The sequence below is a fragment of the Corapipo altera genome, unplaced genomic scaffold, assembly GCF_003945725.1.
Source record: "Corapipo altera isolate COAL_440 unplaced genomic scaffold, ASM394572v1 104, whole genome shotgun sequence".
Lineage (NCBI taxonomy): Eukaryota > Metazoa > Chordata > Aves > Passeriformes > Pipridae > Corapipo > Corapipo altera.
The window spans coordinates 6,891,787-6,907,559 of NW_020884920.1; the positions used below are offsets into that span (position 1 = coordinate 6,891,787).

The 15,773-nt window shown below is 53.9% G+C and overlaps 1 protein-coding gene across 1 annotated transcript in view; it reads left to right on the plus strand.

The window, feature by feature from the left end:
- Positions 1 to 15,773, plus strand: part of LOC113953483 (protein kinase C beta type) — a 91,666-nt gene that overhangs the window by 43,933 nt on the left and 31,960 nt on the right. Inside the window, exons 4-5 of the mRNA XM_027656668.1 lie at positions 7,407 to 7,518; positions 8,671 to 8,799. Coding sequence (XP_027512469.1) covers positions 7,407 to 7,518; positions 8,671 to 8,799 — 241 coding nt within the window. The remainder of the gene's footprint in view (positions 1 to 7,406; positions 7,519 to 8,670; positions 8,800 to 15,773) is intronic.

Consider the following 15,773-nt stretch of genomic DNA (forward strand, 5'->3'; position numbering starts at 1 on the left):
GGGCAGCAGGACGGGGATGCTCCTCCTGTCCCTGTGGAGCTGTGGCTGATGGGGAACACGATGCTTTGCTGTCCCTCCCCAGCAGCCCTGCCCAGGCTGAGCACGCAAGGAGCAGGAGGAGCCCTTGGGCAGCCAGGTCCCAGCTGGTCTCTCCAGCAGCTCTGGATGACTGTGGGCAGCCTCTGCCTGGGAAGGGAATGGTCTAATTTAAATCCAAGTTGTCACATTTTAAGAGGCCCCACAATACCAGGGCAGGTGTAAAGGCCCTTGGTCACGTTCCCTGTTGCTTGATGTTAGCCCTGGATGAGCATTGCCACCATGGCACAGCCCTCAGACAGGTAACAGCTGCCCAGTGCTGTTAGTGAATCTCTTATTACATAATTTGTGAAAATGAAGAGGGATGCAGGTGCTTGGGACTAAAGCAGGGAGAAAATGGTGCTTTCACAGCTTTTTTTTTTTTTTTTTTTGCTATTTAGCAAAGTCCCCCAGAGCCCCTCTGGTCTGTACCCTTGCCCCTCTGTCACTGGGGGTTGAATGCAGGACAAAATTCCTTCCTCTGCACAGTCAGTCATGCTCTTACAGCAATATCATTATATTTATAATATATGATATTTATAATTACATAATCATATAATCCTTAAGGAGCTTTGAATCAGGAGAGGGAGAACTACAGCACACAGCAATGCCCTGTCAGCTTTAGAATGAGCCAGGGGCTTTGCTTTGAACTGATGGAAAGCTGGACTTTCCCCGTGCCCCGTGGTTGCTGATAACCATGATGTGAATCCAGAGGCACCTGTGCTGTGTCAGATCTGGTGCCATCAGGCCGTGCTGGTTACAGTGATGTGTTTTTTCAGTTGGTGCCTCAAGCTGGTAACTTTTCCCCAGATATGAATCTCCAAAGAATCCAGCAGAAATAAGGAGCTTAATTTATTGCATGTGTTAAACCTCACAGTGGGTTCATCCTCACAGTGGACCCCGTGGTTGTGCTGAGCTGGAGAGGGAAGGGAACTGTGCAGTGAACTGGCACCCACAGCTCAGCAGTGCAGGGCTACTGGGGCTCCTGGTGCCAGCTGCCTGCTGGTTTGCAGCCCAGAGTTGCTCTTTCCTCTGGCCTGGTCCTGGAGCCCAGGGAAAAAATATGTTAAAAGAATATCTTCTAACTTTGCTCCTGGATCTCTGTGTCTTCATAGAATCAAGGAGAATCAAGGAGAAAACCCTTTTGTCCCTGTACAGTGCTTATGGTCTATCTGAACATTTAAACACCTGTGTAATTCTAATTACTGAAATAAAACTCCTCAGTCTGAAGTTCAGGATGTGCTGAAGTGCTGTGGGGGATGCAGGCTGGTGCATGCAGAGGTGACCTGGGGTGAGCTGGTGTTTCACACTTGGGGAGCAGAGCAGAATCCCTGGAGACCACTGAAATGTCAGAGTTTGTCTAGTGTTGACTGGACAGGCTTTGGGGTGTTTCTTTTTGATCTGGTTGTGTTTGAACCTCCTTGTAGAGAGCGGGAGCGTGGTTGTGTGTTTAACCTTGCCAAGCCTGCTGAGTAGGAGCCTTGCATCTAGGAGAGAGGACTAATTACACATGATAGGGCCTCTAAGTAGAAAAAAGATGAAAGATTAATTGCTTCTTGCAGCAGAGAATGAGGCTGTAGCTGCAGATGTTGGTGCTGCAGACATCAGGCTGCATTCATGCGACACTGACCAGGGCAGGACTTCTGTTCCACATTAAGGAGCTGCCAGGCTGTGGTCTCTCCCCAGCATTCCCCAAGTGAGAACTGGTGAGGTGCTTCAGAGGGGCTGGCAGCCCAAATCCCTGCCTCCCCTGTCCAGTTCTGCTGTTCCTCATTCCCAGCTCTGGCACTCCTGTGTCTCCTCTTGGCAGGAGGCAGAGCTGCCAAGACCACTCTGACCCACAGCGAGGTCTCCAGGAGCTAAAGTCAGGCATGTGTAATGTATTCCAGTTGGCAAACCTAATTATAGCCAGAGCTATTAGTAGAATGCATAATTATTTAAATTGTAGACAAAATAATCATTAAAATGACCTTCTTTGCATGATCCTGTTAAAGGTCATCTAATCAGGATGCATTAATGAATATCAGAGTTGCTCTTGGAAGGTAACAGGCCAGTGTAGCTACATTTCAGTTTTGCTTGTAGTTTGTCCCCTTTTGCAGCATGAGGAGAGGATTTCAGGAGGAATTTCTTCATGGAAAGCATTCCATGATATGCCCATCGAGTCAGGACCTTCCTGGTGACTCCAAACACCCTCTTGCCCATACACTGCCTCAGAGCACAGGATCTGATCCCTCCTCACATCTCACATTCCTCTGGGATTTACTGTCCAGTGCTCTGGCAAATCTTCACAACCTTCCTGCACCTTTCTGCTTGCTTTTGTGCTGCTGATTAACTTCTCCAGCTCTCGTGCTGTGCCATCTGCCCCTCGAGGGCGGGCACCTGCTCGCTGCTCCAGCAGCCGGTGACAGTTCCCATGGGATGAAGATGTATCTGCCTTGCTCCCTCCCAGCACCTTCTGGTGCTTCCCTGGCTCCGCCACAGCCCGGCTCTTTCTCCTGCCAGCCTGCACATGGCTTCAGCCCTGGCATTGGAAAGCTCTTCTCTCGTTGTCTCGGCGTGTTTGTGTCTGGTTACTTCAGGTCGGACACGGCCGCTGGTTAAAGGAGAGGTTGGAGCAGATGGCTGGGTCTGTGCCCTCCCTGTGGCTCCAGAGTACCAGGGCTGGGTCTGAGGTGGGTAATGAGGCGGGTGGTGCAGCCTGTGCTCAAGGTGGCACCAGCTGGGGGTCCTGCAGGCAGGAGGTGTTTCAGGGGTCTCTGTGCTGTGCCGGCACCCAGAGGCTGCAGGGAAAGTGCAGTGGGAGCCCCACTCTCATGGAGGTATAATAAAATGACTCTCAAGGCATGTGCAAGATACCAGACATGTCTAAAGGGTGTCGAGATGCAAGTGCTGCTCTGGGAGAGAAGCTGAGTTTGGCTTTTTTTTTTTTTTTTTTTGCTGCTTGGCAAGAGAAAGCGTTTTATTCAGTGTTGTCAGCAGCAAGAGAAGAACAACTGTCGTCCATATCCCACTGCAGTTGTCTGACGAGAGGATGAGATCTTTTGTCAATAAAAATGTATTTACTTGCTGGAAGCTGTCAGGGGCAGGTTCTGTTTGACATGGAAGCAGCCTCGCCGTGGTGCCTGTGCCCACAGCCGTGTCCGTGCTGCTCTGTTGGCTCTTCCCCAGGAGCTGCCTCCATCCTGCTGCCAGGATCCTGCTGCCTGCACAGCCATGCCCCCAGGCCCTGTGCCCTGTGAGCTTCTCTGTGGCTGGAATGCTGTAAAATACAGAAAAATAGTTCTGGTGTCACTTACTGGCACAGCAGTGTCCACCTGCCTCTGAGCTGTGGCACACTGAGGCAGCTTCCGAGGAGATGTGGTGGTAGAAAAGATGCTCCAGAATCCTGGAATCACAGACTGGTTTGGGTTGGAAGGGACCATCCCTCTGCCATGGGCGAGGACACCTGATGGAGCCCCAAATCTTTGCTGTCTCACCTTGAATAGGACCTGTGTTTTCCTCCTGCCTGTAACCTCCTTTCCATGGAGTCTCTGGTTTATTGTGGCTCTTCTCATTGAAACAAAGACCCAGCGCTCTTGTGCCCTTGTTCCTGAACTTCCTTGCTTGTTTTTTTGCTGGGACTCGAGCTATTTCTCACCAAAGGTGTTTTTCCAGCCCTGTGCAGGCAGGTGGGGGGATGCAGGAGGTGCATCCCCAGGGCAGCAGCTCCCAGACAGGATGGGCCAGTGCTGCTGGAGCTCGGACTCCCTGGTGGGTGCCGTGGTCTCTGTTACATCTTCCCCTGCCCTGTCTTGGCATCCCAAAGAACAGCTGGCACAGTGGCAGGATGCCACCTGGAGCTGTCACATTCACATCCCTGACCTCTTGTAATCCAGTCTTTCCCTGGAAGGGATGACAGGCCACCTTGCCTGCTGTGAGTTGTTCCCTGCATGTCGGGGGGATTTTCCACATGGGAGTCATGGGAACCAAGTGTGAGGTTTTGGGTTGTCCCCTGCCCAGGCTTACTGAGTGCATGCAGTAAGCTCTGGCTATGTTCTGTTTGCTAGTAAGCTGCTTAAATTGCTATGAAATTCACTTTTAAATGGTCTCTTCATGGGAACTGTGTTAATTCTTCTTTGGGAGAGATAATTTAGAGCTTTCTCTGCAATGAGATGGGGAAAGCAGCCGCCTGTGATCTTGTTGCAAAACCGTGTTCTGTCAAATCCAGCAAATGTCAGTACAGAGGATTCAAACAAGCCATCAGTGTGGGTCTGGCTGCCCCTTCCCAGGGCTCCACTGAAGGAGAAGTGGAGGCCTGGGGGGTTATTTCATAGAATCATAGATGGGGTTGGGTTGAATGGGACTCTAAAGATTATTCCGTTCCACTGCCCTGCCAGGGTCAGGGACACCTTCCAGTAGCCCAGGTTGCCCCAAACCTCATCCAAGCTGGCCAGGGATGGGTTCTGCCACCTCTGCAGGGTCGATGCCTGCAGGGCACCAGGTCAAAGCCAGCAGCAGCTCCTTTTCTTCCCTGGCTCCCTGCCCTGGGCTCACACCCCTCTGAGGCAGCGCTGGCTGGGAAGGGCAGAGTCTTGCCGTGCACTGACATTCTCCAAACGGCATTTTCCAGCTCTGCTCCAAGGAAAGCTGTTCCTGCCCTGTTCTTCAGGCCGGCTCTGTGCTGGTGGGGGAGGAGAAGTGCTTTTTCTTTTCTTGGCAAACTTCTTTTTAACCATTCTTGTTTTAAGTCTCAGCATCTGCATGCGCAGTGTTCTCGTCATCCCTGTCTCGGTGGTACAAAAATAGTCTCTTCGTACAGCGACTTCAGCCTTGGTCAGAAATGATATCCAGAATTGCCAGTTTCTGGCACTTTCTAAGGCACTGGTCAAGGTGACACAGGTCCCACACATCCCAGCAGCCAGAAAACCAGCTTTACCTCCCTGTTCCTGACTGCTCCATCACCCTCACACCCTTTGGGCTCTGCCCCTCTGTGTGTGGGTCTCTCCAGAACAGCCCCTTGGGCAGATGGGAGCAGAAGGTGAAGCCTGAAGTGTTCCCATAAGGGATTTAGCCCCCCCCAGCAGGGGTTGCCTTCCCACAGGGCTGTGGTGCTGAGTTTGGGGAGCTCAGTGTGCTTCAACACACACTTTGCTTTTCCAGCTCTGCCTTCTTTAACTCCAGGTTCCAGTGGGAATTTCACATCCCTCGCATGAAGTGGGAATTGTCTCCTTTTGCATAAGGCTTGTGTTTTTTATGAATGACTAAAGCTTTCATTTGCCTAAACAGGAATATGTGTTTCTAGAAGGGAACACAGAAGCTGGAGCGCCTGGGGGCGATTCCTCCCCGTGTCACACGCTGGCACGGGGCTCCTGCTCGCCCTGCCCGTGTCCCCCTCGCCCTGCCCGTGTCCCCCTCGCCCTGCCCTGTGTCCCCCTCGCCCTGCCCCGTGTCCCCCTCGCCCTGCCCCGTGTCCCCCTCACCCTGTCCTGCTGCCACAGAGGGTCAGGAGTTGTGGCTGATGCCCGGAGGGCTCTACAGGACCAGCCAGCCAGAGACCCCCTTTCTCCTGGGACAGTGGCAAGGGAATCAGAGGATCCTGGCATGGTTTGGGTTGGAAGGAACCTTACAGACCATCCTGTGAGGTCAAGCCCAGGCTACCTGCCCCAAGCTTTTTGGGGGGAACTCCCCGCCCACCTCCTGTTCTAGCCAAAAATCCAGGTTTAAGTTTTCTCTGCTCTCTTATGTTTCTGAGGAATGCAAAAGGCTTTCAAACCTATAGTGTCACTTAAAGAACTGTCTCTTTGAGGTGTCCAGAAGGCAGGTTGATCATGACTCTTCTTCCCCTTGGCTTTCCTGTGCCACAGCTGGCACAGGAGCGAGCTGCCAGGCAGAGCTACACTGGGCTCTGTGTCTAGAAGTGGTTTGCTTGGGGTACAGGGTGAGGTATTTCCCATTTCAGTACAAATTTGCTGAAGCCTGTACCTGATTCCTGGCACTTCACAGGTCAAGTTAGAGGAAGCTCCATTAGTTTTGCTCCTGGCTGGTGTCGTGGGGTTATCTGTGGTGCTGAGTAACAAAGCAGGATGTTGGTGATTAATGCAGCTGGAAGCTTCAATGCAACAGTGCTGGGAAATTAATTTCAGGGGGAAGGAGTGTATTGGCAGTGATGTTATAGCTCGCTTCTGATTCCACTCTTTATTTATTTACTCTGCTCTCAGTGCCCTGAAAAGGTGTCTTTGCTAATGCCTGGGCAGCTTTCCAGGCCATTAAAAAGCTGCTCAGCTCAAATGACAGAGCGGGAGCTGTGCCTTATCCCTAACCTTTAAACAATTAACCTGAGATGAAATCAAGCTGCTCCATGCTGGAATCTTCCCCCTGGCCTGTGTGTGCTGCTCCCAGAGGTGTGGAGCCCCAGAGCCCTCCTCTGCACAGCCCAGCTGCTCCAGGCTCTCCTGGCCTTCCAGAATTGTCTTTTCATGCAAGGAAGATACCAAGAGATACCATATCCTTGCTATGCCTCAGTGCTTCATCCTATCTCCTGGCTGAGAAGTTGTTTCTTCTGGAGGTTATTTCACTGGCACAGGTTGCCCAGAGAAGCTGTGGCTGCCCCATCCCTGCAAGTGTCCAAGGCCAGGCTGGACAGGGCTTGGAGCAACCTGGGCTAGTGGAAGGTGTCCCTGCCCATGGCAGGGGCTGGAATGAGATGATCTTCAATGTCCTTCCAGGATTCTATGATTTGAGTTTGTTTGGCTTTAACTCCTGCTGCCTTTGCTGGAGCCCCAGCAGCCCTGTTTGCCTGGTGCCTGCACAAGGAATAAAGGGATAAACTGGGCTCTTCTGGGTCTGCACACTCTGCTGCAGAAAAATCTTCCCTTGCTTTTAAGAAAGCTCAAAATATTAAAGTATCCCCCAAGCAGCTTGAATCCATGGGATCATGCTGGGGAGGGCTGGCACTGGAGCACAGAGATGTTTCCTGGGCAGGCTTAATATAGTTGGAATCATGGATGGTTTGTCCTGCTCTGCATGGAAGTTGGGCAGTGTCCAGCCCTTCTGTTGGTTCGTACCTACCAATTTCACCTGGTGTTTTCCATGCTAAGACCGAGTTATTGAAAAAGAATAAATCCCCAGACAAGCCAATGCATTGCTTTTTCATTGTTATGGCAACATATAGAAAGAGGAATAAAGCAGGATCCTGGTGATTACTGGAAAAGGTCCCCACGAGTCGGGGGCAGTTGACTGAAGTCCATTAGCAGCACCTCCAGAGCCAGCTGGCACATGGAATGGGCAGAGTGGGCGTGCCTTGCCAATATTTGATGCAAGTTTATAATCTTTATCCTTTGTTTTCCTCCCAGGATCCCCGGAGCAAGCACAAATTCAAAATCCACACGTACTCCAGCCCCACCTTCTGTGACCACTGCGGGTCGTTGCTGTACGGGCTCATCCACCAGGGCATGAAATGTGACAGTAAGTGATGGCACCGGGGGCTCTGGCTGCAGCTCTGGGGGGCTCTGGCACCCCGTGGGAGGCTGTGGCACCCCAAGGTCCTGGGCAGGGGCTCCCAACCCACCCGAGTCATAAGCAAGAGCCCGTTCCCTCTGACCGTGGTGCAGAGTGTACTGTGGGGCTGCTGGGGGCACGAGGGGCGTGAGTGGGCACCTTCTCACCCGGTGTGGGGCATCCCCACCGTGGCTGCAGGGAGAGGGAAGGTGTTGGGCTGGGGGGGGAGCCTGCCTGCATCCCGCTGCAGCAGCATCCCCCCCATACATCCCCCCGGGAAGCACCCCCTGCAGCATCCTTGCAGCATTCCCGCTCCCCACATCCTGCCCTGCGTGCCCCCACATTCCCCCTGCAGCGTCCTTGCAGGATCCCCCTGCGCATCCCCTCGGCTCCCGCTGGCTCCGAGTGACACCGTGTGGCCGTGCCATGCGCTGCCGCTCCCGGCGCTGCCAGTGGAGAGGAGAAAACAGGGGGATGGAAGCAGAGGGAGAGGATGGAATCAGTAATTTTCCAAGTTAATCCTGTACATTCCCTTTAAAGGGACTGGGACGTGCAGTTTGTGCTGGCAGCAGGAGCAGCAAACTCGGCTGGTCCTTGCTCAGGAATAGAGAGGCTTGGCTGTTGTGGGAGCAGGGTATTCCTTGGGAATCTAACCAAGGGGAGATGGATTGCTTTGAAATATAAATATTTATATCTGTCTATGTTATATATATCAAATTTTTAATGCCCCTTCTTGGGCTCCTGGTGAATCCAGCATTGTACCCTGGGTGTGATGGAAAAAAAGTTTAATGAGTCAGCAAAACTCAAACGATCAGAGAACGGGCTCAAAGCCCTGGGGTCTCTTAGGCAGGACCCAGAGCTGCTGCCGTGGGCTCCCGTGTCCAGGCAGGGCTCTGCAGAGTCTCCAGCTGTGTTCAAAGGTCCATTTGCTCCATGTTTATCCCAGAATCCCTCACAGCATTCCATTAGGAGGAGGACGGGTGCTCCCCATCCCTCCGAGCGCCCCGTGGGCCATGGCAGCGGGTGTTGAGTGTCCCCTCTGTCCCCAGCCTGCATGATGAACGTGTGTCCCCTCTGTCCCCAGCCTGCATGATGAACGTGTGTCCCCTCTGTCCCCAGCCTGCATGATGAACGTGCACAAGCGCTGCGTGATGAACGTGCCCAGCCTGTGCGGGACGGACCACACGGAGCGCCGGGGGCGGATATACATCCGGGCAGACATCGACAAGGACGTGCTCACCGTCGTAGGTACGTGTGTGACTGACAGTGTGGGACAGTGTCTGACAGCACACCCACAGCCTGGTGGCCCTGCAGGGCCGGGCAGCGCCGTGCCCGGTGTCAGCACCCAGGAGCAGATGCCCGGCAGGGCAGGACAAGGCTTTGAGCCTCTCTGGGCACCCTCCTACCCTCTGGCAAAGCCTGGCTGGGGCTCCAGGGGTTCTGTGTATCAACGGCAGTTACAGATTTTTCAAACTGCTTTTTAAATGCTGTAAAATTTCAACATCCACGGGACCCTGGGAAGGGGGAGCAGAGAGGATCCAACCAGCCATGATGGGCAGGAGCCATCTCACAGCATCCACCTGCAGGGATGTGCCCAGTGGTGGGAGATGGGGCTGGAGGAGCCTGCAGGGAACCAGGTGGTGCCGGGCTCAGCAGAGGCTCCTTCCCTGTCTGGAGTGTCCCAGGGGCCCGGTGGCCATCCATGGGGAAACACCTTGTTCCCAGTGCCAGTTTTCTCTGTCCTGAAACTTCTCTGTTCCCGGTTTGTGGCAGGAAACAGGACTATCCCGTCTTTAAGGACTTTTGCCACCCAGATTTTGAGTTCCCAAAAGATGTTGCTTCCCCCATGACCTTTGAGCATCCCCCCAAACATTAAGCCATGTCCTTGTGAAGCCTCCTGTGCCCAGCACAAGGAGATCAGAGCAGAGCTGTGGCTCTGTTGGGTGCTGGTCACGGGTGTCTCGTGGAGCGGGGGCTGGAGGCAGGGATTGCTCCCCGTGGGCACGGCACTGTCAGTCCCTCCGGGGCCTGTCTGCCGGGGCTGAGCTGGTGCTGTGTGGGAGGGAGGTCCTGCCCACGCTGGTGCCCAGGCACTCCGGGTGCCGCGGTCTCCGCAGGGGCGGCCGAGCTGTCGCGGTTATTCCCGGATGAGTTGAAGCCGTGGGCTGTGAAGTGCCCCCTGCAGTGCCCCTGAGGGGGCACCGGGCTGGGACATCCATGGCAACACCAGATCCTTCTCCACCATCCCACCGGCTCCGTGGAGAAGTCTGGTTTCCTGTCGCAGCAGGAGGTGCTCTGACAGCCCCAGGGTTGGTTTCTGTGGGACGGGGTTGTCTCCGTGCATCCCGTGGTGCTCCTCGTCACTCTGACAGGCCCCTGTTCCCTGAGGAGAGCAGAGGCTGCCAAGGTCCTGCTGCTCCAGGCTGGCTCCGGGCTCAGCCGAGCGCATCCCACAGGGGTGGCTGCCATGACCCAGCAGGGCTCCAGCCCTGCTCTGCTCCAGGGAGGGTGAGCCCAGCCAGCCCCCCCGGGGGTGGGAGGCCGAGGGCAGCCTTGGTCCATGGTGGGCACAGCCTCAGGAGGTGCCCCAGCCTCGGCAGGTGGTGGCACAGGTCACCTCACCCACATGGAAGGAGGTACTCAGGTATGATCCAGGAGTGTGCAGGAGAGCCAGGATCCTTCTGGCCTACAGAGCCATTGGGAGTATTTTCAAGAAAAATACCAAGTTGCTGAAGATGTTAATGAAAAATTGAAAAAAGTTGTGGAGGATTTTTTAATTTATTTTTTGTTTGATTTGTCCTTAAAGGAGAGCATCAGTGAGCCAGGCAGAACTATGTTTCTCAGAAGTCTTGCTTCCCAGGCACCTTCCTGAAGGTTGGACTTGGTGATCTTGGAGGTCTTTTCCAACCTTAATGATTCTATGATTCCCTCTGGGGGTGAGATGGGACTGGTACCCAACCTCCATCAGATACCAGTGGGGTACAGAGCTCACCCTCCCACTGGCACCATGAGTTCCCTGGCACTGTGTTCCCACCTCTCTGGAGGCAGGGGAGGAGCTCCCTTGGCCCCATTCTGTGCAGCTGGATTTTCATTTTTTCCGCTGGGTTTGAAAGGCTGTTTTATTTCTGGCCCTTTATGGAGGTGTTGGTGAAAACATGTCAGCTGTTGGCTTTTCCAGAAGGCAGGGAAGCGTGCTGAGTTCTCCAGCTCTGCTGTGGAGCTGCTGGAGGAGTGGGATGCTTTGGGAGAGGAGTGGCTGGACACTGGGGAGCCCAAAGCACGGGTGGGCACCCAGCCCTTGGGAGATGGAGCCACCTCATGTTGTACTGGGCACTGGGGAGGCCACCCCAAATCCTGGGGTCAGTTTTGGGCCCGTCACAACAAGAAGGACATTGAGGGGCTGGAGCGTGTCCAGGGAAGGGAAAGGAGCTGGGAAAGGGGCTGGAGCACCAGGAGCAGCTGAGGGAGCTGGGGGGGCTCAGCCTGGAGAAAAGGAGGCTCAGGGGGGACCTTCTGGCTCTGCAACCCCCTGACAGGAGGGGGGAGCTGGGGAGGGGTCGGGCTCTGCTCCAGGGAACAAGGGACAGGAGGAGAGGGAATGGCCTCCAGTTGTGCCAGGGAAGGTTTAGGTTGGATATTGGAAAAATTCCTTCATGGAAAGGGCTGTCCAGCCCTGGCACAGCTGCCCAGGGCAGTGGTGGAGTCCCTGTCCCTGGAGGGGTTTAAAAGCTGTGTAGGTCTGGCACTTGGGGACATGGCTCAGTGGTGGCCTTAGCAGGGGGAACAGTTGGATTCAATGATCTTGGAGGGATTTTCCAACACAAATAGTTCCTGCAGGACCTGCCTTGGCCATCCCAGGGGGGCACAGTTGGAGAGTGTCCCCACTGGGGCCCCAGCCCAGCCCAGGGAGGCAGTGGGTGGAGGCAGAAGCCAGGATTCCTCTGAGCAGATTTCTGGTGGAAAATGCCCTTTACACGTTTTCTGCAGGAATTTCAGTTTGGGGCGGGCAGGGGGTGGATTTCTGTCGAGAACAGCAGTGACAGTGCAGTGGTGGGTGGCAGGGGGGTGGTGCAGCCCCCTGAGCCTGGCAGGGGTGGGGAGGCTGAGCCCCCCTTTGGTCCTGCTGCACAGGAAAAAACAGGTACTGGCGGTGGGGTGAGACCTTCTCCCTGTACCACCAAGGGGGGGGAGACCCTTGCCCGGGAATTCCGGAAGCTTTCCCATGGCAAAGAGGATCCCAGCTATGAAGTGTGAGGGTGCCCGGGTGCCCCTGGCAGGAGCAGGCAGGGCTGGCAGGGCAGGGCCGGTGCCTGCAGGTGGCAGCACGGGCACGGCCAACGCGAACCCACTCGGGGCTTCGATTTCTTCATCGCTTGACAAATTTAACAGGAATTTGCCGGATGCTGTTCAGCTCTGTGGGTTTCTTTTCTCTTACTCTAATTTTTTTCCTTTTATTTGTGAAGCTAATCTTTCCCTCCCAGTGGAAGACACAGATTTTCATAGAATTATTGAATCCTGGAATGATTTGGGTTGGAAGAGACCCTTAAGCTCATCTCATTCCACCCCCCTGTCATGGGCAGGGACACCTTCCACTATCCCAGGTTGCTCCAGCCTGGCCTTGGACACTTCCAGGGATCCAGGGGCAGCCACAGCTTCTCTGGGCAACCTGTGCCAGGGCCTCCCAACCCTCACAGGGAAGACTTTCTTCCTGATATTTAGAATGTGGGCTCTGTGTCTCTGAACCCCCACTGTGGGAGGGAGATGTGAAATGGAGCAGGAGCAAATGCATGTTCACAGTCCATATTCTGCTCTGGGCTTTGATCAAGTGTCTTATTAGTGGGAAAAGACTAAGGAATAAAGTGGGAAATCACAGCAAATTGAAGTGTCATCAAGGCGTTGCGCATTTTGGCTTCCATAACAGAAAAGCTTCCAAATGCAGATTATTCTGAGCCTGTCGTATTAAGGGACATGAATATTTGAGTCTGGGAAATGGAGGAGTGGGAGAATGTGAAGGCTGGGCTGGGAATCCATTAAAGCTGTTGCTGCTCCAAGATGGAAGTTGCTTTGAGGACTCTGTGCGTGGCTCCTCTCCAGCAGCCAGGAGCTGGCTCTGCCACCACAGGCAGGTGGGAGGTGTGTCCCGCCGTGTGCCAGTGCAGCCCAGCACGTGTTCATCTCTTCTCTCGGGGAAGTGCTGGAGTGAAAAAGAGACCTAAAAGGCAGAGAGTCTAACAGGGATGAGGAGGCAGAAAAGCTGTGGTGGGTTTATGCTGCGAGGTTGGACTGTGTTTGGGCGATGGAGACTCTTCAGTGTGTCCAGGGCCCTTTGACCCCGTCCTCGTGCCAGGGCTGCTGAGCATGGGGACCATGTTGGGTTCCCTCTTCTCTCCTGTGAGCCTTGGTACAGTGCCCTGGCCCCCAGTGGTTCCTGCAAAGCCGAGCCCCTTGGTAGCACCCGTGGGCCCAACCCCCTGGTGCTCCTGCAGCGTGGCAGAGGCTGCTGGGACAGAGCTTCGCTGTTTACTGAGCTGATTGAAGGAAAACATTGACCAAAACTGAAACCAATTATGCTGTGATTAAATAAACGAGCTGGAAGTGTGTTAATTAATAATCACCGGCCCAGGCAGATGCAGCTGTAATGAGTCCTGTGCCTTTTTCATTGTATGAGCATGTGCAAATATATTCTTATCAGAGCATTAATTAAATGTTTTAACTCGCAAGGGTGTTCATCTGAGTGCCGGGCACTGACTGGGATGGGGCTGCTCCTGGCTGGGGATGGTGTGTGCTGCTGGAGGGAGGAAGATGAGTGCTGCAGGCCAGCCCAAGAGCCTTCCCCTCTCCAAAATCCCATCCAAGAGCTGTGGAATTGGGGGTGCTGCTGGCACGGCCATGGAGAAGTGATGGGCTGGCATGAGGTGGCAGAGTTCTAACCTCTCCTTGCACTGAGCCAGGCTTTGGAAGGGTTTTTCATAGAACCATAGAATCCTGGAATGGTTTGGTTTAAAGACCATCCAGTCCCATTCCCTGCCATGGGCAGGGACACCTTCCACTAGCCCAGGTTGCTCCAAGCCCCGTCCAACCTGATGTTGGACACTTGCAGGGATGGGGCAGCCACAGCTCCTCTGGCCAGTGCCTTTCCCTTTGGAGGGCAGCAAGAAGCAGAATTCCCTGCACTGAACATGTTCCATGGCCCTGTGTGCTCAGAGAGGAGGAGAAAGGTTGTGACAGCCCATGGGAGCTGTCTGGAGAGTGGGGTAGGAGTTGATTTATTGTAGGCTTTATTTAGCATAAAAGTGAACCCCACGAGGCATATTTAGCAAAGAACTTTCTGGTCCTTGTTTATCCACCATACTACTCTTGCCCTCCCTGGGAAACCTGGGAGTAGGAGGAAGGGCCTTGCCCTGCTCCTGTATCCACAGTGAGCTTCTGGACATGCCCTCTGTAGTGCCTGCAGTGCCTGGAGAGGCCCTACTCCCTCCTGCTTTGCACAGGTGGCAGAGTGAGGCTTCTCCCCACATTTGCCATCAAAAATGGGAATGTCTCTTCCCAAGCCTCTTCCTGCAGTTACAGCTGCCTGAGTAGTTAAAAGTTCTTGTCTGAATCATTTATTAGGAAGCTGTTTGCAGAATAAATTATTCAGGTAACATTCACACAGCTCTACCTGCCCTGGCCCTGCAAGGCAGAGCAGGTGACACCTCCTTCCCATGGCAGTGGAGGAGTGTCCCCATTGCCATGGGAACGGTGTGGAGGAGGTGGGCACTGCCACCACTGCCCCCCCAAGCCTCCTAGTCCAGGGATGTCAAAGACTTATGGATGCCTCATCCTGCCCATGGCCTGAGGCAGCTCCTTGGCCGCACTTGGTACCCACAGTGATTTAAGTCCTGCTTTAAATGGGATCGTAATATTCTTACTCATCACCGTTAATAATGATGTTACTACTTCTTAATGATGCACAAAACTGTCAGGGTATGACAGATGTAAAACTATTTTACATCAAATTTAACTGTCAAGTAAATTCCATAAACACTGGCGAGGAAGGAGCGCAACTCTCCTGCTGTGAGGTATCACTGCTGTGCTGCTTCACGTTTTTATTTTCCCTTCACTTAATTGTTGATTTCTGCTTGAAAAGTTAGAAAGTTTCTTGAGGTCAAGCAGAAGCATTTTGTTTTTTTAAATGAATAGATAAAATTATTCCTATTAATGAAATTGTGAGGTCTGCACGCTGAGATAATAACATGAGGTAATCAAATCTCATGCTTCAGGGCATAAACTGATTAACTGTGAGGGTCAGGAATTACTTCTCCTGTTCCTTAAAGAAGCGAAGGACGGCCTGATAAACGATGGAGGGTGGTTCATTAGTCTCCAGAGGATGTCGTGTTGGCTGTGGGGATGGTGAAACACAGAGCAGAGCTGGAGCTGATTCCGTGTGACATCATTTTGCATCTCCTGTCAGTGAGGGGACACTGGCTGGTGTGAGACCCCAGAGCCCAGGGCAGGAGAGTGGGCACAGTCTTCGCTGGTGACCATCACCCCTCACCTGCCCTGGGGTCAGCAGAAACCACTGAGGACCCTTCAGACCTCCTGTGTGAGCAGCAGAACCAACCCAGAGGCTGGAAGAAGCCGCTGGCCCACAGGGTGGGCACTGTTTGGAGCCTGGTGCCCCAACATCCCAATATAAGTGGTTCTGTGAGTGGCAGTGGTTGTCCCCCACTTTCCCTGAGGCTCCCACAGGCCTGAGTGCTGCAGGTGGGCAGGGGCACTGAAAACACATTTGTGTAATAATTTTAAGGCCAAGAAGGCAATAGAAAGCAGTCAGAGCTCAGGGGGAGGGTGTGGTGAGGCTCTGGCTCAGTGGGGCACTGGGGGCATTGTTCCCTGTGCCTTGGCAGTGTGGGGGGTGCAGGCAGGGAGCCCTGGAGTGGTGGTTTTAAACTGACAGAGGACAGGGTTAGAATAGAAATTAGGAAGGTATTTCTTCCCTAGGAGGATGGGGAGGCCCTGGCACAGGTTGCCCAGAGAAGCTGTGGCTGCGTCATCCCTGGAAGTGTCCAAGGCCAGGTTGGACGGGGCTTGGAGCAACCTGGGCTAGTGGAAGGTGTCCCTGCCCATGGTAGGGGGTGGCACTGGATGAGCTGTAAGGTCCCTCCCAACCCCAGCTATGCTGGGATTTGGTTATTCTATGACGGCATCCCCGGCGAGGTCCCCGTGTACCACGGGCAGGG